This window comes from Trachurus trachurus (assembly GCF_905171665.1).
Source record: "Trachurus trachurus genome assembly, chromosome: 16".
Taxonomy (NCBI): domain Eukaryota; kingdom Metazoa; phylum Chordata; class Actinopteri; order Carangiformes; family Carangidae; genus Trachurus; species Trachurus trachurus.
The window spans coordinates 25552922-25577844 of NC_139902.1; the positions used below are offsets into that span (position 1 = coordinate 25552922).

At 41.5% G+C, this 24923-nt stretch overlaps 1 protein-coding gene across 1 annotated transcript; it reads right to left on the reverse strand.

Moving 5' to 3' along the window:
- Nucleotides 1–203: 203 nt before the first annotated feature.
- On the reverse strand, nucleotides 204–21454 carry LOC310999373 (uncharacterized protein). Its single transcript, XM_083989774.1, has 11 exons — nucleotides 21305–21454; nucleotides 20315–20471; nucleotides 20030–20101; nucleotides 19864–19940; nucleotides 19140–19240; nucleotides 16900–17016; nucleotides 15751–15825; nucleotides 4157–4295; nucleotides 1432–1514; nucleotides 1192–1288; nucleotides 204–1091 (listed from the first exon to the last, which is right to left on the reverse strand). Exons 1-11 carry the CDS (start codon nucleotides 21362–21364, stop codon nucleotides 924–926), a joined length of 1146 nt encoding a protein of 381 aa, XP_083845900.1. The 5' UTR covers nucleotides 21365–21454; the 3' UTR covers nucleotides 204–923.
- Between the last annotated feature and the right edge of the window lie 3469 nt (nucleotides 21455–24923).

A 24923-nucleotide genomic window follows, 5' to 3' on the forward strand; every position in this document is an offset into this window, starting at 1 on the left:
GTACAAGAATTAAGTTTATTGCTGACGAACAAGATGGGTGGGAGGTCAGTGGGGGATACTGATGTAAAATGATCATTCCAATGTCCTGATTATGGGAGAAAATGTTTCTTAAAACGTTGTTGCTATGCATGTATATGGATGGAATTAAATTCCAGATCTGTTGGAAATTTTTATTTTGATGTGGTGTCATAATTAAACTTAAATCCTCAGGATAAACCATTGCTCTCTGGTCTTTCTTTCACAGAACTGCACATATACATAAAAAAAAACAGCTCACGTTTGCCACAGTTACAAATAGACAAAGATTTATTTACAAAAATGTAAGGTTTGCCAGCTAGACTCATCCATCTGCAGTGCATAAAATTAATCTAATCAATATAGTCCAAAAACAGAGCTTTACGTCTGATTGTGATGTAACTCAATCATATGCAGGTAACAAATGATGTAGCTGATGGAGCAGAGACACAGGAGCTCAGCGTACCTTTGCCTGAAGCTATAACATGGCAGAATATTAAGACAGAAATGGATGAGATAAAAAAAAAAAGTATCAGGTTGAGCTGTGACATGTGGCCTTTTACATTGATAAGCAGTAAATGTATTAATTTTTGGCACTGGCCAATCAGGCAAAGAGACTGAAATAACAACTTGAAAGATAAGATTTTCCAAATCTAAGACAGCAAATATTTCATCTCACTGAATACCCTCCAGTTACCTTCAATTAAAAAGCCTCCAATGAAGCAGAGCTGCGCAAAACGTGTTCTCAAATTGACTCCTTGATGAACCTTAGCAGCCGTGTAGACAATCTCTGCACATCGCTGCAGGGACAGGTAAAAAGATAACTCGGATATTTTATTGAATATTTAAAACATATTCAACCATTACTCCGTCCAGGTCTGAGGGTACAGTCACATTTTGGCCACGGGTCACTCGCTCTGCTGTTTGGCTTGTCGCTGGATGACTAGCTTCCTCAGGTGCTGGCTGATGGCAGATGGCTTCTTGTAGATCATTCGCCGGTCTGCCCCTTTTATGTGAACGTGATTGGCTGATGGGTAGGACTCCTCCAGAAATTTCTTTTGAAGCTCAGCTACCATCTGGTGTAGGGAAAGAACGTTTTTACTATGGGTTTTCTCCACAACAGCTATCACAGTATTGTTTAGTCACCGTGCAGGAGGCTGGAGGAAACTCTCTCACCTGGTTCAGGTGCGGCGGTACCTCCTCATCAAAGGAATCTCCGGTGAGCACGCTCACTGAAACTCTGCTGGAGAGCGGCTTAAACTTTGTGATGTCCCTTTAAAGTAACAACAAAAATGTTGACATGTGTTAGGTTATATAATATTTCAATGTTCATGCTGATTTCCACATTCAACATAAAAACAAACACGTAGATAAATTGTGGGGGAAAAAAACCCTTTTTGGGTAGGTCTTCCATACCTTACTTGAGCTGCACTCTCATTTATAAAGTAATGTTCATCCACAGCACTGCTCTGGTGGGCAGGGTTACTGAGCAGGTATTTCTATGAGGGACAGAGATACAGAAAATAAATCTAAGATGAATGAATGTGTTTTTACTCGAGGTGACAGGTCAGGTGGCAAAACTAAAGACGACAATTCATGGTACGAAACACATTTAGAAAACATATCACACATAAACTTTACAAATAAAGCTTATGGTACTTTCATACATTGATGGTGAGCTGACATTTCTGATTGATAAACAGGATTTTTCTTCATAATTTTAAATAGCAGAAGACGAACTCACATTGTACAGCAACTTAGTCCTAATAGTGCTTACCATAATTTAGAGAACAACCCAATTCTGATATCAATAAAAGATTGTGGTAATGGTAATCATCCATTTTTCAGTCATAGCAGATCAGCCTTTTGCTTAAATTCACCACATACCCAGAGTTTATGAACACACTGCAAAGTTCACATAGATGTGTTTTGTACATTATCACTTTTTGTATGTCTGCAATCACCTCAGGTCCCTGTAGCATCATCGAAAATCATTGTTGTCATCAATAGTATCAGTATTGTGATCAAGATCTGTATAAAGCATAATGTGACTCAGAACATCCCTGAGACAGACCTGCTGACATCTACAAATGCAAAGAAAGTCTCTAACATCCGTTTGAAATTAACATTTCCAAGATGATCTGACAAAAAAAAGGGGGAATTAACTGGGCTATAGAAAGACAATTTAGATTCAGTGAAGTCAGTGGCCGGTTCATTCAGTGAAGAAGCTCCGGGTGAGAACACATCACAATATCACATCTAAAAATCTTGGTCTTGGTTCTCTGATTCTGCGGCTCGGGGCAGGGAAAGTTCACCACGCTACTAGAATAGATGTGAATTCTCAAACTGAGCAGATTTCCCCTTTAACTGTATCTATCACCCACATGTGATGAGACCAAATAGCTTTGGTGCCGTTAACATAGCAGCAAACAATTCTGCTCCAGTTCAATTAAGCAGTGGTTACAGAACATGCCCTTGAGAAATGGACTGCATGCTCTATTGAGTTCGGCGAGCTTGTGAGTGACTGTGTGTGTGTGTGTGTGAGTGACTGTGTGTGTGTGTGTGTGTGTGTGTGTGTGTGTGTGTGTGTGTGTGTGTGTGTGTGTGTGTGTGTGTGTGTGTGTGTGTGTGTGTGTGTGTGTGTGTGTGTGTGTGTGTGTGTGTGTGTGTGTGTGTGTGTGCGTGCGTTATAACCTTCACTAGCCTGTCTACAAAACCTTTCTCTGTCCTTGGAGAATTCAAGCACAATGATGTCCTTATCTCCTTGGCAACAACTGTAATACTTGAAAAGCTGAAATAGGTCCCTCATCACTACTGCCATCAAATCGTGGGTGGCTGGCAGCAGAGAACAAGGCGTCTTAACCAACTGCTCGTATTCATCCAACGCAAGCAGGCATCATCGCATCACACAGACAGCTGCGGGAAAAACATTTAATGCTGAATGGATGTTAGAAACGTCACCGAGCATTCACAGAGGGCCACTAAAGTGTAAGTTGTTTCTCTGTGCAGAAATAAAATAAGAGGAGCTGAAGTAGAGCTGTAAGGTTTGAATGTGATAATGGTGGAAAAATTACCTCTACTGTAATTATGTCTTTGTCTATGCTCCTCCATGGATGTTAGAGGTTCTATCAAGAGCACTTTCCCATTTTACCAAACGTATTGGCGGTTGTACATCACTACGGTCCATTACTCCCCTTCTGCCTGGGATGTTTTCTCTTGCAAGTAAAAAAAAAATGACTACAGGTCTTTAGGACAGGCAGAAGAGTATGTTTGTTTTGCTTTTTTTTTTTCAAAATTCACATCAGATCTGAGCAGAAAACCCTCCCCTGTAGAAAAAAACTCATCTGCAATACACAGCAAAAAGCTTGTAGCTTATATTAACAGCCTTTCCCTCAAAAACTGTATAACCTGTCAAAAGGCTGAGGTTTACAATATAGAAGGCGTCCAAAGATACAGTGCAGGTGTGGCGTCATGTCAGCGCCACAGAAATGGGTTCAATTTTCATTTATTTAAAAACGATGTCTGGTGTCATATCATGCCAAATTCACAGTCTCCGACCATATGAAGACAAACGCTCATGCAATCATCATCCACTCATATCTCTGCTGAGGCGGAGGCGTGATTATTCACTAGCACCATCCTGTGGCTGGAGAGGAAACATGGGAGATGTGCATTTTTAAAATGTCTGAAAACACACATATCACTTTCCTCCTCCATGTTTTTAATTATTTTCAAGGAAATTGTCTGCGCACAGAGACAAAGCTTCTCAACGTCTTGTCTTCGGACTTCAAATTTCCACATCTGAAGTATGATAGCGTCTTTATAACACTGATGACTTGTCATGTTTATGTTAATGTTGTTCCTTCAAACACCTCTGCATTACTCTTGACCCGCTGAGTCTCTTTCAGCTCGAAACAACAATAAAAAATAAATGATTTTTGCAGGTTTTTTGATTTTTTTTTTTTTTTTTTGAACAATCAATCTCACAACCTTTGAGATATGCTTCATTGTAATCTGTGTGTGTGTGTGTGTGTGTGTGTGTGTGTGTGTGTGTGTGTGTGTGTGTGTGTGTGTGTGTGTGTGTGTGTGTGTGTGTGTGTGTGTGTGTGGCTGTGTGTGGCTGTGTGTGCATTAGCCTGACCTGGCGCTGGACGACCTCCTCTGAGACGTTTTCGCCTTTGATAGTCGGTTCAATCACCCCGAGGATAATCAGCATGCGGCTCAGCCCTGTAGCTGCTGAAAACTGTCTGGCTTGGAATGATGGCAACAGCTTACCATACCTGAACACACACACACAGACACACACAGACAGAGACACACACATTAACTTGAGCAGATGACAAACTCATATTTAACCATTTAAACAACAGTTTTTTAAGTTGTGTTTCTTTATATTTTGACCCTGTACATGCAGCAAAACAAGTTCAAAACAGAACACTGGCACGAATTAGCTGTTCAAATGATTTCTAGTTTTCCCACCTGGCAGGTACAGAGAAACCGTTTATGTAAAACAGATCAATTCAAGGCCAACCCCCTCTCTCAGACTGGCTCTATTGTCCCATGTTAACCATCTTGTCACTGCTTTGTTTGTCTGTTGCACAACTTGGAGTCAGTATATGAGAGTTTTTTCACTGAAAGCAGCCACCTGCCTCTGTTGGAAGCAAAACCTGAAGAGAGTTTGACCTTCAATCCAAAACAATGTGTCAAAAGGGACAAAGAGCTGAGAAACCGCAGACCTGAGTGTGTTATTTTCTGTAGATTTTCAAATTACGCATTCATTTGATCATTTGCTAACTATCAGTGAAGTCAACGATCAATGCCAGTGAGTCACTATCATTGGTTTCCAATAGCAAGACATCATGAGACTGTACACGACCAAATTAGTCGTCTTTTTGTTGCTTGACAACATGCTACAGCTCAGCATGGCGCCAGTACAACAAGGGTGATTTTAATGATTTCAATAGTGATTCAAGCAGAGTCGGACGTGATATTTTCCTTCCTCAAGTCGCTTTCAACCCAGAATCTCAAACTTTCTCTTCAACAACATTTGCCTGGGGAATGAGAAATACTCTTTTTTGGCAGACGAAAGAAGAGGAGCTGTGGGATTTTGTAACTCAGGAGGCCCAATCGGTCTCGGCTCACTGGTGCTCTGAATTGGCTGGTCTCAGCCTGTGGAGCCCAATCAATAGTGCCGCGTGCCTGCTGCCGCCATCGCCGTGCCGAAAAAGCCTGCCCCTACATGCAGCCAACACACTGTAGATCAGCCCCTGAGCACCAGAAGACACTCATCCCTGCTTTAGTCTTACTCCTGATCAGACCAGACTAATAACACTATGCCCCAGTGTCCCATCGCTTCCTCTCTGCTACACTCAACACTACGCCAGATTTCAGTGTCCAATCAATAAGTTACCTTTTGACAGTTTCAAATGCTTTAGGTAGTTTTGTAAATAAAATGCCTGGGATCAATTAGAAAGAGACAAATAGTCCAGATAGTGCAAAACACACAAATGTTCCATTTGCAGTTATATAGAAACAGAAAACAAAGGAGTCTTCACATCTATGTAAGAAGCCTGTTTGACATTTGTTTAACCAAGGTACTAGTTTAGCTCTGTTGATGTATTTAATATAGAACATGACACAATCCTCCATTCGTTATAGTATATGATCAAATATTCAAACAACCCAGTCATCCCTTGACTTCCCCCCCTGTAATACAGCAACCCTCATGTTTGGACTTCTCCACTGGTTTTTGTTTCTTGTTCTCACCGTTAATAAATTGAGTACTGTACATTCTGTTCAGTGTCGCTCTGAGCTCTGGGAACCTTTTATTGAACATATTAGGGAGGTGAGGTGTCAACCTAGGAAATAACCTATTGGACTGTATTGCACTGTGTATTGTATTGCATTGTACGTCAACCCAACATCACCTCCAGTTTGACATTTCACTTTCTAATGAAATGTCTCAACAGCTGGATTGCCACAATAAAATGATCTCTATGAAGAATACTAATATGAGTTTATCACTTAATATTGTACCTACAAAATTAATGGCATTTCCCATCCGCCTCAGCTGCACTTTGTATTAAACACTAACTAGTAAAATATGCTAAACCCACACAGTGATCCATACTTGTAATGTATCACATTTTTCCATGCACAAGCTATTTACCATACGTTTAAGAAACAAAACATACACGGTACATGAGGTGAACTGTATCTTCACTCAGAGTCTAGAGACCAACAGCATTTGCCTGCATTTCAAAACAGGTAGACTTCTGAGGCCACTGCAGCGCCATTATAGTGCTTGTATCAAAGTTACATCATAAACATGCACTTTTCATGTGTATAATAACCCATTTCACTCGCTGTTGATAAGATGTGTTGCAACCCAAAGAACTGTAGCTTCAGAAATATCAAGCTCTGCGCCGGCAAAGCATGTCAGCAGTGATTGGTCAGATAAAGCTGATAGAAACAGCAGAGAATGGTTGTTCAGCTGCAACAAATGGCGGTGAAAGATAACATATCTGCCATATTCACGGTACAAGAAACACTCCCTACAGGTCAATAATGGATATAGGCAGAGGAGGGAGTGGGGAGGGGGGGGAACAAGTCGACTGCTCTAATTTTCTGTCTTCAGCAGACAGAGAAAACTTTTCAAATCAGACCTCCAGAGAGTGACATTTTGACATTTTCATCTTCCTTGCCACAGTTTTCCCCTGAAGTCATTCTGGCACCACAATTTAGAGCTGACTCTTTGACCTGGCTCTTAAGGGACTTCTCAGTCTCTGCACATTTTCCACCTGTCACCCTTTTCTTACCCCTTGATTCCAAAAATAAAGGGAAAAAACTCTCTTCCTATCACGCCCCCCCACCACCACCACCACCACCACCCCCCTCCCTGCAAGTTTGAATCTGGTCAAATCATTCCTGGGTCTGGCATTGAACATTATTTCAAGGATTCTCCAGCCACCTGTCCTATTCCCTCCTCTTTTTTCCATTTTTAATTCTGCCCCGGAGTGAGGATTATGCGAAGCAAGGCATGCGTGTCAAAGGGAAATTTAGTGGGTAAAGACAGCCAAGATTGGCGGGATGAATTAAACAGATAACGGGAGGAGACGAAGTGGGGGAACCATGTAGAGCAAAACGCCTCACCGATGTTGGTCATTTCAGAGGGGCTCTTTTTTTTTTCTCCCCACAGGAGCGAGGAGGCAATATCTAAATTAATAAAGTGATGAAATGAGTTTGTGCCGTGGACTTTCTGCTGTTTGACTTTCCCATCTGGATTAGTGCAGGCTGAATGGACGCTCTGTTACTTTTGTTACAACTGCGCAATTCACTGTCGGAATTTGGCCCTGTAGTGATAAGGCTCCCCTCCTCCTCCTCCTCCTCCTCATTACCATCTCATTTCATATGCAGGGCCTCTGTTACCTGAGAGCCTGCTCACACACAAAACACGAACTATTACACGAGCTTCTGCCAACTATTACAATGAGCAGAGAACATTTAAACATAGACTATTACACGAGGCTCAACTAACTATTACGCCAAAGGACCGTTCTTTTTTTTTTCTTTTTTTTTAAACCGCAAAGACTTTCAGACTATTATAAAAAATGAGGGCATATGAATGTGGACAGGTGCATGATGAGGCCTCACAGGCAGGACGAACCCTGCATGTATGGATATATGGAGGGTTATATTGGTTATTATAAGGTCAAGTTTCATTACAGTTACAAGTCTGGTGATAATGCTATAACGTTACAAACTGAATTTAACATGTGGAACACGATATCCCTCTTAATGCAGCACTGTATAATCAAATCTCCAAAGGATGGACCCATGGTTATTCTGCACCCTGGTTTTTTTTTTTTAAACAAAAGTATAATCAGAAGCAAACACACACCAAATCCCTCCAATGACTCTTTCCCTTTGCATCAAAACAAGTCTCGTGTTTGGTGCGGTCATGGTCGAGAGTTTTAAGAGTGGAGATCAGTTTCCTCTCCTCAGATCTGGTTTCATTCTGCTGAAAGTCAGTATCCTTATCACTGGTTAGCCTAAATTTCTCAAGATCTGGGGACCCAAGATGTCATACTAGACTGTTAAACCTATACTGTGCTCCGATTCACAAGGATTTCAGTTAACTGACCCTGTGGAGCTTCCATTGACTCACATTTCAGTGATCACACAGACTGACACTGTATATGTGCACTTTCTATGTGAGCATTAGATACCGTCCAACTACTGTACTTTTTGGGTAATAAAAAAGATACAGAATAAAAAACATTTCTACAATATAATTGCAGCGCTAATCCCAACCTAACGATCGATAAATATATATAATTATTTATCTTGACTAATATTGACTGTGTTATATTTGTGTGCATTTTTGTGACATGCTTGGAGAACAACAATTGGAAGTGATTTTATTGATGATAATATATTGATATTCATTGTGTTGTTTTGCTGACACTGTGATGTTGTCTTTTTTACAATGGAAAAATAACACGGCTCTGCTCCGTTTTAAAAATAGCTTACACCAAAAATTAAAGGTAACGAACCTACTACCTATACTCCTAAAACTATAGGGATTATGGCAATGGGCCAATTTGCTTGATAATTTGCAAAAAGTGTTGAACTATCCCTTTAAATGAACCAGGAGGTTTTAATAACCTGAATTTCTTAAATGTATGGAGTCTAAGTTCTGCTTTGCTGCTGTGTTACAAAAAAACGTTTTTTGATATATTTGATGAAAAGCAAATACTATGAAGGTCAGTGTGTTTTATGTGTTGGCTGGTAGGTAAATTCCCAGAGTACAGTGCAGTTGTGGACACAGTGGTGCTAATATTGATTTTCTTTTACATGTGATGACAGAAAAGCCCCACAGCTGCTAATGTACAGAAATGTATACTGAAAAGACTCAAAAAAACAGTCTGACATAAATTTAAACAGTGGAACAGTTTTCAATATTTGGTGTAGGCTTTATCTACAGTACGTTAGCAAAACACACTGTTACAACAAAGAAAGGTCTAAATCTAGTATGATGCTTCTGTATTGTAAAGCCTGCTGTACAGCGCTGTTCACATCGCAATCTAACATCACATTTGGTCATTTCAAAAACTATCCTTAAACTTTGCATTAAAGTTGTCATCTGCTATTAAAAGTATATCCTCATTATTCAGTAGTCATTATGTTTTATTTCCATCTCAATATAATTATTTCCAGTTATTTTGGTTGTAAGAACTGACTCTCCAAGAGGTCATGAAATGTTGATTGTGCTGTGAAATGTTTTTAGGAGGAGTTATGAGTCAGTCTGGTGGGGTGTACGGTAGAGTGGTTGCTAGGGACTCACTGACATACATGTGAGAAGGGGGCGTGGTGTTGGGGGATTCTCAAAATTGGTGGCAGCTGCTCCCGAGGAGGGAGTCGGGATTTTGGGCCGGAAGAAGGAAGAAGGCAGAGGCTCACGAGGGAGACGCCACAGGGAAAAGGTGACTCAACGACACCGAGAAGACTGAAGCGACATCCACCACACCACCACTTGTTTCTCTTTTTGACCCACACTTAATGAACTTAAGCAACTAAACAAAGAGCGGGCTGTCCAAGAAACCGAAGTCAAAGGAGACGGCCGGAGCTGACCCACGGACAGGGTCAGGGACACGCAGTTCACCTGGGTGAGTTTCCCACAACACACGACCCCCTCCAGGTAGGAAACGACTGCACTCACCCAGGGAAATAACTCCACTTACAAGTCGATGCATCACGCAGGGACTGGTAGGTTTATGTTAGGTGCTGGGCTAACCTTTGGGAGGGGGTTTTTGATTAGGCAGAGCCGAGGCGAGCCTAGCACCATAACAGGAGGCTTTCGAACATATGATTGTGTATAAAGATGGGGAAAAAAACATCAGGCCGAAGTGTAGGTCCTGAACCTCACCACCTTCATGTGAGAGCACAAGTCAAGCTAAAAAAGAAATCTTAAAAGAATAATCAAAGTTTGTTTTTCAATGAGTGATCTGATTCTATAAAACAACAACTGTGACTTCATGACAGCTGTGACTGACTCACGGTTGGGTCAGGCCGGCGTATGGACAGGATCTCCGTGCCGCGGCTGCACCAGCCAATCTCTACTACACACACTCTGGCTCCAAATGACGTCACCAGCACAAGATGGCAGCGCCCGCATCCAGGATATTTTGGCTTCATTTTTGTACAGTGGGAGGAAGTGGAGACACGCCATCGAAATTAAATAGACAGTCATTGGCTTGGGGAATATCGAGAGAATGAACCACAGCTGTTCATTGATACGATATTATTGTTACACTCAAACCATTATTATTTGATTATTAGCTGATTTAAACTAGCCTGATATTCTGCTTATTATCTGCTTTACTGCCGGCCAAACTACGATTCTGTTTCACTTATAATTTGTGCTCAAAGAATCTGAGATGGAAACAATGGTTTTAAATCAGGCTTCACACTGTCAAGTAAATATCAGTTATACTAATTTATAATTATATAAGATATTTTACACAATCATTTGAGATAGGTAATGAACAGCACTTCCCTCCATGAACAAATACAAAGTGCAACACCCAGTATGACCACAAGGTGCCACTCTTGCACCACAGCCTGCGTTGAGGCGGAGCTCAGCATCCAACACTTCCTCTCTGCATCAATACTATAGATTACACTGGGGTAAATACACAGGGGCCGTGGCAGCCCTTCTTCATTAGCGGAGCATAACAGCAATAGTTACGCTTACAGTGGTTCTAATTACAATTAATTGGCATTCCTGGTTCGTCTGGGAGTCTCCAGATGCGAGGGGAGAACCTAGGGAGGGGGGCGCGGGGGGAAGGAGCTGAGTCAGGGGAGGACCGGGGGTTCGGGGCTGACACATGCACTGGGAGCCGTTACAGAACCACAGCATGAAGCATAATGAATCACACCCTGCTGGTGCCTGTAGGGTCAGATACTGTACAGCAGTCGCTAACTGTACTGCATGTACAGTATGCAGACTGTGTTTTTTTTTCTATACTGAAGCACACTATACTTTAACATGCTTTTTTTAAAAACCTAAATATATTCTGTAGTCAAATTTGCTTCAAAAGTTGACATTTCTGTCACGTAATGTCCATCAACAGCCTCTGCATCTTCTCCTGCTGCTTCATTTTATTTCCTGCTGTCTTAAGTTTCTTTCTCTTTTATTTCTCCATTCTTCCATCTCCCTCCCTCCACGGCCCATGGCCGGTTGATTGCTGCCAATCTCAGCCCAGGATTCCTGGAGGGGTTTAGAGCAGGGCTTTGCTCCAGTGGGTTATTGAACGCAGCTCACAGTGAAAGCGAATGGGCTCCGAGGAGGGAGACTGGATATGTCATCACTGGCTGCTACTGTTTACCAATGAAGGCAGAGGAGACGGGGAGAGCAAGCAAATGCTCAGAGATTACGTAACACCACTTAAAGTATTAAATTAATGACCGTAGCATCTGAAAATTGGAATGTTTTAGAAGATGAAGGTAGAATATAGACACTCTGGAGGAGGAGAAGAAGGAGGAGGAGGAAGAGGCTCTGTTTATGTCTGTAAATCTATCCACTAACAAAGTGCTGTGGGGAAGGATAGAAACACTCTCCTTGTCTCCGATATTAAACCTCGTCTGGCTTATAAATCAAGCCGCATGCAGCAGTTGTGTGACTCTGAATGGTCGTCAGTCAAAGTGACAGTCATACGCTGCCTGTCATACAGAGCAGGCTCCAGGTGAGCCGCAAAACACGTCTATCTGCTACACACTGCAGCGAGCTGTTTGGGTAACTGGTGTGTGTGTGTGTGTGTGCTCTGCAAACATACAGGACGTACCTGTGTAAGTTTTTATGTGATCTGCACCGTGTGTGTGCATGTGTGTGCATGCCTAGCTGAGCATGCTAATGACAGGTAGGATGATGAATGGGATGGAAAGTGTTTTCATTTTGGGATTCATAACTCAATCAGGCTTCTGTCCAGGCCTGCAGCTGCAGATGTTCGGCCCACACTGAGAGACCGATTACCTCATGCGCTCTCTCAGCCGCTTTATGCATCACGCATTTATTCACACATAAAGAGAGGGTATAACTAAAACCAATCTCACTTGAAATCCTTCAGCTGAAATCCCTCAGCATACCTAAAAAATACGTGCTAACTACAGGTTTTGTGTCTCATCATGAGGCTGAAAAGTATTTAAATTATTGCTCAAGTAAGAAAAAAAAAACTATCGATGACTAAGACTTAAAAGAAGTGAGATGCAGAGGGAAGGGATGAGGAGACTTTCAAGTGCTGCTCCTATGAGGACTGAGTTGCACTAAACACAGTAATGGTACATTAAAACGGAGAGTTTGCCAATCAATCAGCATTCATTAAACTGTAAGGACCATCCCATTAGACGAGAGCATTCCCCACTGTTTCTGCTCTCTGAGCAAATATATTCCCCATGGGGTAAATTAGTTCACGCACAAATTCGGCTGCCGAAACACAGGAGACGCACACAGAGACACACACATACACACATGTAGATGCACAACTGAGTTCCCTAAGATGAAAGAATGACCAGTTAATTAGAAATTGATGGGGTTTGTTTAGGTAAAACAAGGAGAATCCAGATCACTGATTGTGATTATAGAGGACACAAGGTGGCCATACAGTGCCCAACTTTTAATACAAAATAGAAATATGTAGTTTGCATCAACATGAACTTCAGACTTGGACTGTGGCTTCGATATAAGAAGAAGTCAGACTTCAGACAATTTCAGTATCTTAATTCATCCAGCACACAGAGCAGTGTAGTTCTCGCCTACAGTATCTCAACCATCTGACTGTAGGAACGAGCGTAAAGAAACAAAACTAAACTTGACACCTCAGAGATCCAGTGGAGTCTCCTATCTCGTCAGCACAGACAGACATGATGGGCCTTTCAGTTTTAGTACAAGAAACAGCTTATTTGATTGGCAAAGGACTATTCTGGGTTGGCCACAGCTGTCCCTGGTACCAAGTGGGACCATAACAATGTGGCTCTGCACAACCGTCCCCTGCTGCAGGTTGGCAAAATGTAAGCAGACAAATAAGACAGCTGTAGATTACATTAAGGGACATCTTAATGTGAGTGACAGCAGCATACAATAATATTCAACAACACTGTGTGTTTCCAAGTTTGCAGCAGTAGTAGTAGTAGTTTAGGGGGAAGGCCCTTTCCTATTTCAATATGACAATGCCCTCATGCATAAGACCGGGGCCATCCTGTAGAGGATTCTGTGTTCTGCACTGAAGTGATGCAGAGCTTCCTCTGCTTGTACCGCTGAAACAAAGAGTGACAATGCCAAGTGAGTCAAACCACTGGCACTCATCCTGAATGCAATTTGTCCAGACGTACGCCGGGGCTTCTCCTAATCTCTGATGCTAGACCAACTGCTTGCTTTTTCATCAGGAAGCATTATCTATGCCCGCAAGGAAATGTGACACATGCTGCCACGTCTGCAGAGAGAAATCCCAAATAAGAAAGTTGACCCCTTAGAGCAAGTACACACAAGTGAATGCCTCCACACACACACACACACACACACACATACAAGCATGGCATTCTCAAGAGATGATGGCGAATCATTTTGTAGGATGTAACAGAACTAATTTTGTGAGCGAGCCTCTGTTAATGAGCAGGTCTTTGATGTGTAAATCCTCCGGTCCCAGTGCAAAGCTGATACAGTCTCCTCACAATCCTGCTCAGGTGCAACCCCGCTCCCTTCTGCATTACTTATCTTGTGTACCAAACACCGTGAGACCTCCGACAGCTAATAAACCCGTATCTTAGAGCGAGAAACACACACACACACACACACATACATGTAACACTGTATTTACTGTATATATGGGGATGGAAACCAACACGATGGGATGCTGTGATGCATCTTCTCCATATATCCCACTCCTGTTTCTATTTTTACTCCCTCGTGGAAATCAAACACCAATGATCAAATTGTTTTTTTTTTAATGGAGTAAATGTAAGTCTCTGGTTCATTTCATTTCTCCATTGCTTCTCCACAGAGTAATTGGATTGTGGCTGCACTGTCATGTACTCAGTGAAATGAATGCCTATTAATCAGAGGATAATTGGACACATACCCCTGATAAATGGTGCTGTTCCACTTTGAGTCACGTACAAATTAGGCCATTTTCAGGGATCCATTTCTTATCTAACTTGACTCATGCTTATGTAAGCTGCGAGCTACGATTGGTGGAGCGACTGCAGATGCACTAAGTCATGGAGTCATGCCTAAAAATGAGATAACTTGATTTTACCATAGCGTTTTTCCCTGTTATATCAGAGCACACATTAACTCCTCGGTGGTTATTCTGAACCATGCTCACAAAATAATACACTTTGGAGCTGGAGGAACTACTTCACTGGCTTTGATTACACTTCTACAACTGTAGTTTGAAATATATAAACACTCAGTGCACATGAACGATATGAAATAAATGATGTTAACATATTCTGTTCTGGTACAAACTCAAATTAACTTTTGGATAATGTGAAAAAAGTTAATTATCTAGAGTTTCAATTCTGTTATCAATTCTGTGTTTATTACAAATAAAGACAGATGAAAACATGGTTGGGTTTGGTTTCCACTGCACTGGATTGTTAAAGATAACTGTCATTTTGTGTGATATGGCTGTTTTATTTTCATTTGTTGTCTTGTCCAAACTTTATCTGTGAGAAAAATAAAAATCCAAATTTCAAATGACAGTTTTGAGATAAAACCATCCATCGTGTTTTTTAAGCAGGGAAAAACTTTTTGATCTGCTTTGTATCTGACAGAAAACACAGCAAAGCTGCACTTTCAGAGATGAGTTTATGGTGTGTACACATTCTGGGCTGTCAGCTACGACTAAAAGCTTAGCATGATCTTTGTAAGTTACATAACTTCTTAATTATACTCTCTTCTGCGGTGAAATACCTTTTAATCATGGCACATGACACGCTGCACTTGTACACAATCTGTGGAAGTGTTACGTAATTGACACTTCTACCTTCTACCAGTGCTCATCCTCCACACACTCCGGGTTATCATTAATAACAACCGTTCCCTCTGTATGATAATTAATGCATAATGAGATATATGCTGTGACATTGACTATCACTTGACATATATCTCGCCTGGAGCATTAAAGCTGTGTTATAACACTTTCTGTCAGTCAGTCTTCACAACCACCACAACTCTTGCCCTCCCCTCATCTGTTTCATGCTAAAAGTGTGTGATCAGCTTCAGCTAATGACTTTCTTAGGACTCCAATTAATCATGCTAATGAGCCCCACCCAGCAAAGATAATCTGCTGCTCTCGCCATTAAAAAAACCTACGTGGGAAAAGTTTGGAGCTCAATTTGCAAAACAAGTGTCTGTGCCTCCTTTCTCCTCATCCTAATCCTCTTTTTTTTCTCTCAGTTCATTTCCTTATTTCTTCTCCTCTTCACCGCCTCTTGCTTTTTATCTGCTCCCCCCTCTGCCCTTCAGAGCTCCTTATCACCCTCTTTTCCACGCTCCTCTTTTCTCAGCCTTCTTTTCCACTCCAGTTTTTCCACATGCCTCTCTACTAGTGTTTGCTTCTTCAGCATCTTTCCATCTTCTTTCTTCTTTCCTTTTATCCTCCACTCTTTCCTCCCCCCTCTCCTCCACCTCTGTCCTTCCTCCGCCCCTGAACCCCTCCTGTACAGTACACTCACCAGTACTCGTTCCACTGGTCCTGCTCAAACACCTCCTCTGGGATGGGATCAATCAGCACCAGGTCTGACACTTGCCTGCGGACAATGAGAGGACACACACACACACAAATTCTCTCAGATGAGGTAAGACTCATTGACCGCCCTTGTCCACTTTAACCTCCCGGCCTGGCCCCTTTAATGAGTGTGAGATGGATGGCGTCATCACATCTGTCCTCCTGTAGATTTGTCTCTCCTGTGTCCCCACAGACAACTAACCACGCGCACACATCAGATCCAGGGGCAATATTTCCATTGGGAGAGGTGTCATCCACTCACCACTACTTAATTTTCCCCCCTTAACGACAGCAACATCGCGCCTGATTAAATACTAAATCTTTCATTCATGGTACAGCCTACTTGTCACATTAATCACCGCGTTGTCTCCACAACGGCTGAGTTATGAGGGATGATGGGAACGGACACTGGAATATATTTTGTTAACTGTGAGTTTGAGAGGCACTTCATTCCATATGATGGGAAGCTATTTTAAATGTCGTCATCTTCAGATCTTCTCAAAGATGCTAAACCTGACCTGGTGACGTTCTTTATTAAATCCAATTATTGTAATTTGTGTGTATGCACCTCAACCATCTCAGTCTCTGTTTTTAGCTGTTTTCAAATATATTTGTCTTCAGCAGGGACTTAGTGAGCCTAGAACATCAGCATGTCACATAAACTATTAAAGTAATTAAAAAAAAAAAAAACTAATACATCACCGTTGCCTGAAGAGTAAAATATTACGAATAAGATGTTTCATAGTTGGAATTTTGCATAAATCTGTTTTCATATTGGATTATACACTGAATTAATTTGACTTTTTCTCATTAAACTGGTATTCCAGAAATGTATTACTAGGCAGGCAGGGCGAGGGAGGGAGGGGAGGGGGGCTGGTGCAAATTAAAGTTGGTGAAGCTAAGATATCCTGGCTTCCCGTTAAGAAGTCACAGCTCAAGACGACCCCAAACGACATCACAGGGTTATCTCCCTTAAACCTGACAAAGTTCATCCAGGGCCACAGCAGCAGCAGCAGCAGCAGCTCACAATGAGAAAACTGACTTTCATATAAAGCGTCAAGTTGTTTGACTTTGAGAATTTATTTACGGTACTTACGCGTCGTGGATGTGGCTGTAGAACCTGCCGTTGAGCGCGCCGAGCTCGGAGCCCACCAGGATGAAGGGCCTGGCAATCCCAGCAGCCTGCAGGAGTCGGTGCAGATCATCCACCATCCTGGAAGACAACAACACTCATCTGTCTCTGCACGGAAACCAGGACACTCTGCAAACTGGGCCAACGAGGTTTATTTATTCAGATTAGGCCTCGCAACATTATAGATGAATACAACAGGCTATCATGAATCTCATTAATCTGCGCTCTGCTTGTTAACAGGTTTATTAAAAACCCACTGAAGAGTCATTATTGAGGCCTACAAATGACCTACAAACTAAGAAAGAAGGGGAAAGTCTGTCTTACAATAATAAAGTATGTGAACAACTGGCCAAACTGAAAGTAAGCAATATTCTTTATTTAATCACTTTCCAGACATGATGGCACCAAAATAAACAGTGCTGCTGAAAGGAGGGGACTGCTGGCTCCTCTCCATCCCAGAGCACCACAGGACAAACAATCGCCAGCGAACTTATATCATCAGAGGGAGAGCTTCATCATTACATGAGATGCAGCGGCTCCTCTCCAAGAGCCATCTGTCGTCCTGGGTTTGTTGTGCTAATAAATCAAAACTGTGGTGTCACGCTGAAAAGAACAGATTTCACAAGACTTAAGGGTAGGCAGTCGTGAAACTCCTCGAGATATTGAATTCTGGGAAATTGATCGCTTGCATCTGAAATCGGTGCTCTCTGGGCCAGGTGCCAAGGTAAACTAGACTGCTGACTGTCAGCGAACCACACCTGCTCATCCTTTAGGCAGATTTAAGGCTCGACAAAACCCGTTGCCATGTCAGAGGCAGGAAGATTACTTCCCAATCCCACAGCAGAGTGACGCAGGGTGGGGCGGGGCGGGGCGGGACAGTGGCGCGCTCAGCAGAAATGGACAATACATACAGTAAGGTGTTCATTCATACTTAGGCTTCACAGCTGGCTGACACACTGATGAAAAATTGCTGGTTTCTGCTCCTCAAAACGCAAACAGATGCTGCTTTTCCTCTGTTCTTCATCACTGAAAACTAAATATTTTGTCAAATAACGTATTAATCTATTAGGTCAGCATTTGTAACAACTGAAAAACATCCCCTCTAGAGTTGTAGTGATGGTACAGAGGAATTGTGTTTTACAAGTAGGTGCCATCTAGTTTGTATTATACGCATGCACAAGAACACACACGTGCAAACACCTGGCCTCCATCGGAAGCCTCTGTTGATGATGATTTGTTATCGCTCCTCTGAGACAGTCTCAAACCATTTGTCCTCCCATAGCCCTGAGCTACTGTCTCCTGACACTGACACAAGCCATACAGGAGGTCACCATAGAAACAGAGGAGGTCATCATTACCACAGGCCTGTTCAACATAAAGAATGCTTCACACTAAATTCTGGCTTCTCGCCACTCACCACATCAACACTACAGTCCTGTGTAGCTCCTCCACATTTCTTTTAGCGTTTCCAAAAACTTGTCTTTACAAATTCAGCAGCAACAGTTAAACAGCCCACGCACTCATTAAATTATAAAACAGTTCATGGCAATAAAAAAAACAGATTTCAAACTGATATTGACATGAAAGGGACAGTTCAACATTTTAGGAAATTGGCCCATTGCCATAATCCCTATAGTTTTAGGAGTAGGTTCGTTACCTTTAATTGTCGGTGCAAGCTATTTTTTAGAACACCGGAGCAGAGCCGCAAGCTGCTCAGAGCTATAGTAAGCTACGGAGGCTCATGGGATTTCTTGGTTTCCCTCATCAAACTCATCAAATACACAATCCAACAACTCCAAAACGCTCTGGTGGACAAGTTGTGACCTGCACATTCACCACGCTATGAGATAATAACAGAACGTTACGAGACAAGAGTTGTTTTCGAGGTAAATTCATGCAAAACCGCTGATGTGCGTTCCTGTCAGGGGCAGTTTTTCAGCAAGCAGTCTCCGTAGCGTAGCTCTGAGCAGCTCGTGGCTCTGCTCCGCCGTTCTAAAAATAGCTTGCACCGACAATTAAAGGTAACAAACCTACTCCTAAAACTATAGGGATTATGGCAATAGGCCAATTTGCCAAAGTGTTGAACTATCCCTTTATGCTTACAATATAGTTCTGGTGTATGGAGACTGGAGAAAGTGTTATCCTACTGTAGATGTGATGTGACAGTCACACAGGAAGAGTGCCAATTAAAGAAGTGTTCTCACCGTCCAGTTGTTGACATCCCCCAAACTTTCTCAGTTCCTGTGGTTTCATTCTGCATCAGCCGTTTGCTGAAGCCCAGTCCCATTCTGTCATAGGTGCAAACCTGAGCAGTGACAGACAGACAAACAGGGAGAGCACAGGCATAGAGGGTTGTTTTTTTTAAATAACCATGTTACATGTTCACGCACACTGCCCCTCCCTGCACTGCAGAGGCATATCAAATACATGATGGTTGTGTAACACTGAAAAATAAGATACATATGCAGGTGTAGACAGCTTTAGTTTGTTTTTGTAACTGCTGCTGTGATGTAGTTGTTGAGATAGATCTAGGTCTTTCTCCAACAAGCCTGTGACCTCATTTGGGTCACATTTCAGACAAACAACATGGGGCAGGCTGTCAGCCCCGACTTTCTGCTGTGCTGAGTCCTTGTTGAGCAGAGACGATGTGGCAAAGCCACAGCTAGATCGGTCCTTACATGGCCCTGACAACAAATGAAACGGCTGCATCAGTAGTAGTGGATTCCACAGAAAGACCACCCACTGGATTTCTTAGTCAAAGGCAAACCAATGTCACACTAACTCATCATCAGTAAGTCTTAGGAATGTGATTCATCATTTTAGATCGTATGGGATATTGAGGAGTATTAAAAAAGGCCATAACATTTAATAAATATTGTAAAATTCAGACATTCAGCATAATACACAGTAATTGTGTAATTTACCCACCTTTGTTTGTGTGGCCAAACTTTCTTGGACATGAAACCAAATGTCTGAGGACATCCCTGTGGGTGCATCCAGGATGACTAAACAGGAAAATAACTGGTTAGGCTGAGCTCAGTTTAAAGACACACAAACAAGTGACTGTCAGATTCAAATAAAAAATGTGTATTACCAACTGGTTTTCCTTTTCCTTTACACAAAAGATGCATCTTTTGACCCAAACTAACATCAACCATCTGGCCGTCTGAACATGAGAGGGAAACAAACAGAGACAAAGATAAGGCTTCACAGAAAAAGTCTCATTTGGCCTAAAGAGAAGTTGCGAACAAACCCCAGCAGAGGCTTTTTAAAATTAACATACTTAATTATGAAAATCTGTTTGTTTTTTTTCTTTCTCTGCGTTAATATAAAACTAAACTTAAAGGAACAATGAGTTTAGAGTTGGAGAAAAAAAAACCTTTAGGCAACAGCACTTGTCCTTCTCTCTGAAGTGAGGCATAGTTGAGGAATGGAGGGATGACGATGATTAAAAGTAAACATTTCCCAATGTTTATGAGCACAGAGCCATAAGACACTCTGCCTTTAGCTCCAGACTGGCTGCTTTGATCTGGTTCCTGGTTCATATAGAGAAGAAAATGTGATGTTAATTCACACATTACATCATCTCATCAACATACTAGACTGACATACACATATTTCTACATTTCACATACACCATGCAAAAGTTTGAAGCACATCAGATTTTAGATTCTTATTAAACACTCAATAAGACAATGTGGGAGGCATCAGATCAGTCCTAAAATCATTCTGCAGCATGATCCTAACCCCAAAAATAAAGTGAGGGCCATACATAAGTGTTCCCTGTGATGTTTTAAAGGCAAAGGAGTAACAAAGAATATTAATTTGATTTAGTTTAAAAATCTACTGCACTTTGTATGGGGTAAAATGATATCGATACAACTGCTAAATCTTTTGCACAGTACTAGGCTATATCCATGCACACCATTAACAAACTGTATTATTTTTAGCAATTCGAGTTGCAAATCCATACTATGAGTTATTGTTATGAGACATGATGTTGTTATTGCTCTGTGTATGCCGAATTAATGCACTGATAGGCATCATTTGTTAGAGTCAAGAAATGCGAGCAGGTTAAAAGTGCATAAGATTAAATTTAGCAAAAAAGAGATTTTAAAATGCTGATTTTCAACTTTGGTTCCTCCTCTCTCTGTACAAGACTGTAGGACAGTGTCTGACACAGTTCAAAGCTCCACACGTCGTTAGTGTTGTGTGCAGGAAGACACACTTTAAAAACACACTTTAAAGATTTAAACAAACACTTATAAACGAGGTTAACTTTTGTAGTGAATCAGCTGTTGTTAGCTCACAGAGCTGTCACATGTGCACTACCTATTATAGCAGCTAGCTAACGTTAAGTTTGCGTTACCTTTTTATCGGCATTAACGGGTTCACTGCTCGATGCTTGTGCTTCAGTTCTCCGACGCATTTTGACAGAAAGTAAATATCCACTGTTGTAATACTACGTGTAAAAACTGTGCAGAACGAATTGAATGAACTGACTGAATGAAGATACTTCCTGGTCCGGGTACGGAAGCCGGGCAGGAGGCAACCTATCCCTTAACGCGTATGAGCTCTGTGTATTTTCTTTCCATTGCAAATAGGTCCATGTATCAAAATCTGTATGAATAAAATAAAATAAAATAATTTAAAAAAAAAAACTATTACACATATCCGCATTTAATAATCACTGTTAGTATAGGACCTACAGAACAAGTACAAAAGTAATTATTAAAAGACAGCATGTAAATCTATAATCCCGGACTAAACTGGTTTTAGCGGTTGTTACTAACACAATATAATGGTATTATCATTATCATTATCATCATTAATTGTATTTATACCACTATTAGTATTAGTGGTTGTGTGGTAGTAATAACAGCACAGCAGTAACCCAAAGCTATTATCATTGATGTTGTTGTTATTGTTTGTGAGGATTTAAGCCTAAACTTATGTAGCCTAATCGTTTTATTTATTTCTTAATCTATATTATTTTCAACCAGCTGCCTCTCTATACAGTATCTCTCTTTCTATGTGTGTCTTTCTGTGAGGTGCATCCAAGTTTGTGGCAATACCTCTTTTAATCTGCAGGGGTCGCTGTATCCCTTGAACCATCTTCTCCATCATTCTTACGTCAGACTTCAAACACCTCATACATTCACATGACACATGACCCTTATACAAGCTGGAGGTCAATTACCAAACATGTGGGAATGTAAACTGCATCTTGATACAACCAAATAAATGAAGATTATCAGTGTGATTGCATGCCCCCTTTGCTCCTCGTGCAGCAGCCAATCAAACTCTGATCATGTATGATAACGTATGGCTATTTATGGTGGGAAGGGCATCTGCTTGATGGGCAACTAATATATGCAAATTGGCGTTTTTAATGCATTCATACATGTGTGCCACGCCAAAAAAACTGCTGGTTTGCGTCATTCGGGGACTGTAATACCCACACTGATGATATTCTGCATCATTCACACAGACTTCCACACAGCCCTTGTTGTGAACTGTAATCATTTTACACATTTCAGACACCAGAGAGACACTGAATAATTTAGCTTAATGGTTTTAGGGAAAATATTCAAGTTTTAAGCAATCCATGACACCAGAGACACGCCATCAAAAAGAGTCTATGAAGCCTTATTTTTGTTCTTATTCAGAAACAGGAGATGACATGGATTCATCTTCAATTTGAATAGCCTATACAATACCATACTTTTTTGTCAATTTTTACCACTGAATTGTGTCTGAGCAAAGCGCAACAGTAAACCTACAGTAGATAGTATGGTGACTGGTGACTGGGGCCATGTAGGGAATTCATTACAGTAATTAAAAAGCTTGGCTGGACCAAAATGATGAATGTCAGGTATTGACTCACTGTCAGTGTGCGTGCGTGTGCGTGCAGAGCGTATTGTTTTTGTCTCAGGGTATTCAGGGTTGATTAAAGCTAATGACGCAGGGCCTCCTCAGCCTCTTGCTTCTGTTCCAGCTCCACATAATTAGGACTGAGAGAAGGATGGTCTAATCACACAACTGTAGCTTCCCTCTACACTTTGCAGATGCCATTCAAACAAACAAAAGTCAATCAGCCCTTGGCTTCTATGTGGGCTGTCAGTCTGAACAGAAGTGAACAAAACACACAAGCACTTTGCTGTCTGCCCCTGATCAAAGGCTTTTAGGAAGACACACCATAGTAACCGAAAAAAAAAAAAAAAAAAAAACTCAGATGATGCATGATGTCCTTGACTGCTTGACTAAAGGTTGGTATATGCAGTTTGTCCTTTGGATTACCAGAGCATGGTTCAGGGCTTCTGACATATCTCCGACAAAGCTCTAAATCAAACCCACTGATTCCAACTGTGATTGCACTCTGAGATAGTCAGACACAACCTGCAATGCCTTTACACGATTGCTTTCTTTTAAGTACACATCCCCCCTATTTTCTTGTAACATTCCTGAGGAAAAAGCATCTATAATATTCCTGCAAAATCCTTTTTAGGGATTTAAAGTATACTCGATGTTCCCTTTAAAGGCTATATTTACAGGGGCGTAATCAGCTTTGATTGTCTACGTAAATCCTCAAATACTGCTGTAATATTCTTTATATCTACATCTGTGACGATGCCTGTAGGTAAAACTGGTAAAGTTAATGAAAAGAACATTGTAGCTCTGTTGGTTTGAGGATTATTATGATATTACTGTGTCCTTTATCACAGAAGAAGAAGAAGAAAATGTTCTTTACAGTTTATTGCTTTGTACACTTTGCTCTTCTAATCAGGCCTTGCTTATAAACAACATCTGCCCCCGAGCCACATGTAACATCTTTGCACTCCTGTTGCACTGAGATGAAGAGCCTCCCCTTCATTGCCAGGTCACCTTGACACCATCTTTGCCATTTGTGCCATGTCTGGAGGCAGTAGTCATTTTTAAGGTGTTGCTTCGCCCCCTTCAGCCCTGACATTCAGCAAATACTCACACAGTGCATTTCATCTGTAGTTATAGGGCACCTTTCCCCAACAACAGATACAGGATGGGACAGCCAAGCCACTGGAAAATGGAGAACAGAGCAGAGGCTGAGTGCACATAAAAAAAATACTATTATTTTTCATGTTTCTCTCATGCCTCTGCTCCCGTTTCTCCCTGTCCAGTACAGTCTCTGCTCTTTTCCATGTGATCCGATTCTGCTTGATCCCAAGACCTGAAAATTGATTCCTTCAAAAAGAAAATTGTATTCACCCCACACCAAGGTATTGATGCACATGGAGGGAGACTTTACTTCATGTAGGCCTACATGAAATCATAGTATAATTGAGATAGCATGGCAGGGGGATAAAAAGCCATTTCCTGTTTGTCTTATCTGTTTTGTCCCACAGAGCAGGTTAACTGGGTGACATTTCCGCACTGGGCTATCTGTATCACTAAAGGCCATCGCCAAATACTGCTGCGGCATTCATCTCACAACATGTTGGCTTGCCTTTATTAAATTGTGACTGAATGGTGGTACGATGCTCCAAAGCCCCAGCTCAAAGGAAAAGTACTGGGCTCCCTTGGTGGTTGTGTGTTTAAGCCATATGAGGGATGGAAATGTCGGGTGGTTGGTCTGAACACTTTGTCTGTTAGTGCATTGATTTGGTTTAGACTGGGATATTTCAACAAACACTAGGCAGGCACAGGCCTATAACATTAGTGACTGCCTGAATTTTAAACTGTAGTGCCAACAGCAACATTTTAATTTCTTCAGTAACAAGACTCAGGTGTACGGCTAATTAGCATCCTAGCACGCTAAACTAAACTTGATGCTGTTGTTAATCTTTAATCAGTGTAATTTTACTAATCAATATGTCTCTTCAGGTGCAGGAGGGAAAACGAACAGCCAAATAGTTTCTGCTAGTATTTTTTCAAGTTAGATACAAACCAAGGTTAACACAACTGTACTGCCTCCAGGAAATTGTCAAAAAGCTTTGTCAGTGTGAGCCTGA

What these genes read in the sequence shown, in the direction of transcription:
- LOC310999373 (XM_083989774.1), bottom strand. Translation starts at nt 21,364, where the DNA reads ATGCGTCGGAGAACTGAAGCACAAGCATCGAGCAGTGAACCCGTTAAT. An exon ending in GTTTGGCCACACAAACAAAG is followed by an intron (nt 19,241 to 19,863) that starts GTGGGTAAATTA and finishes GTCACTGCTCAG; the next exon opens with GTTTGCACCTATGACAGAAT. An exon ending in AGGAGGTCGTCCAGCGCCAG is followed by an intron (nt 1,515 to 4,156) that starts GTCAGGCTAATG and finishes TGTCCCTCATAG; the next exon opens with AAATACCTGCTCAGTAACCC.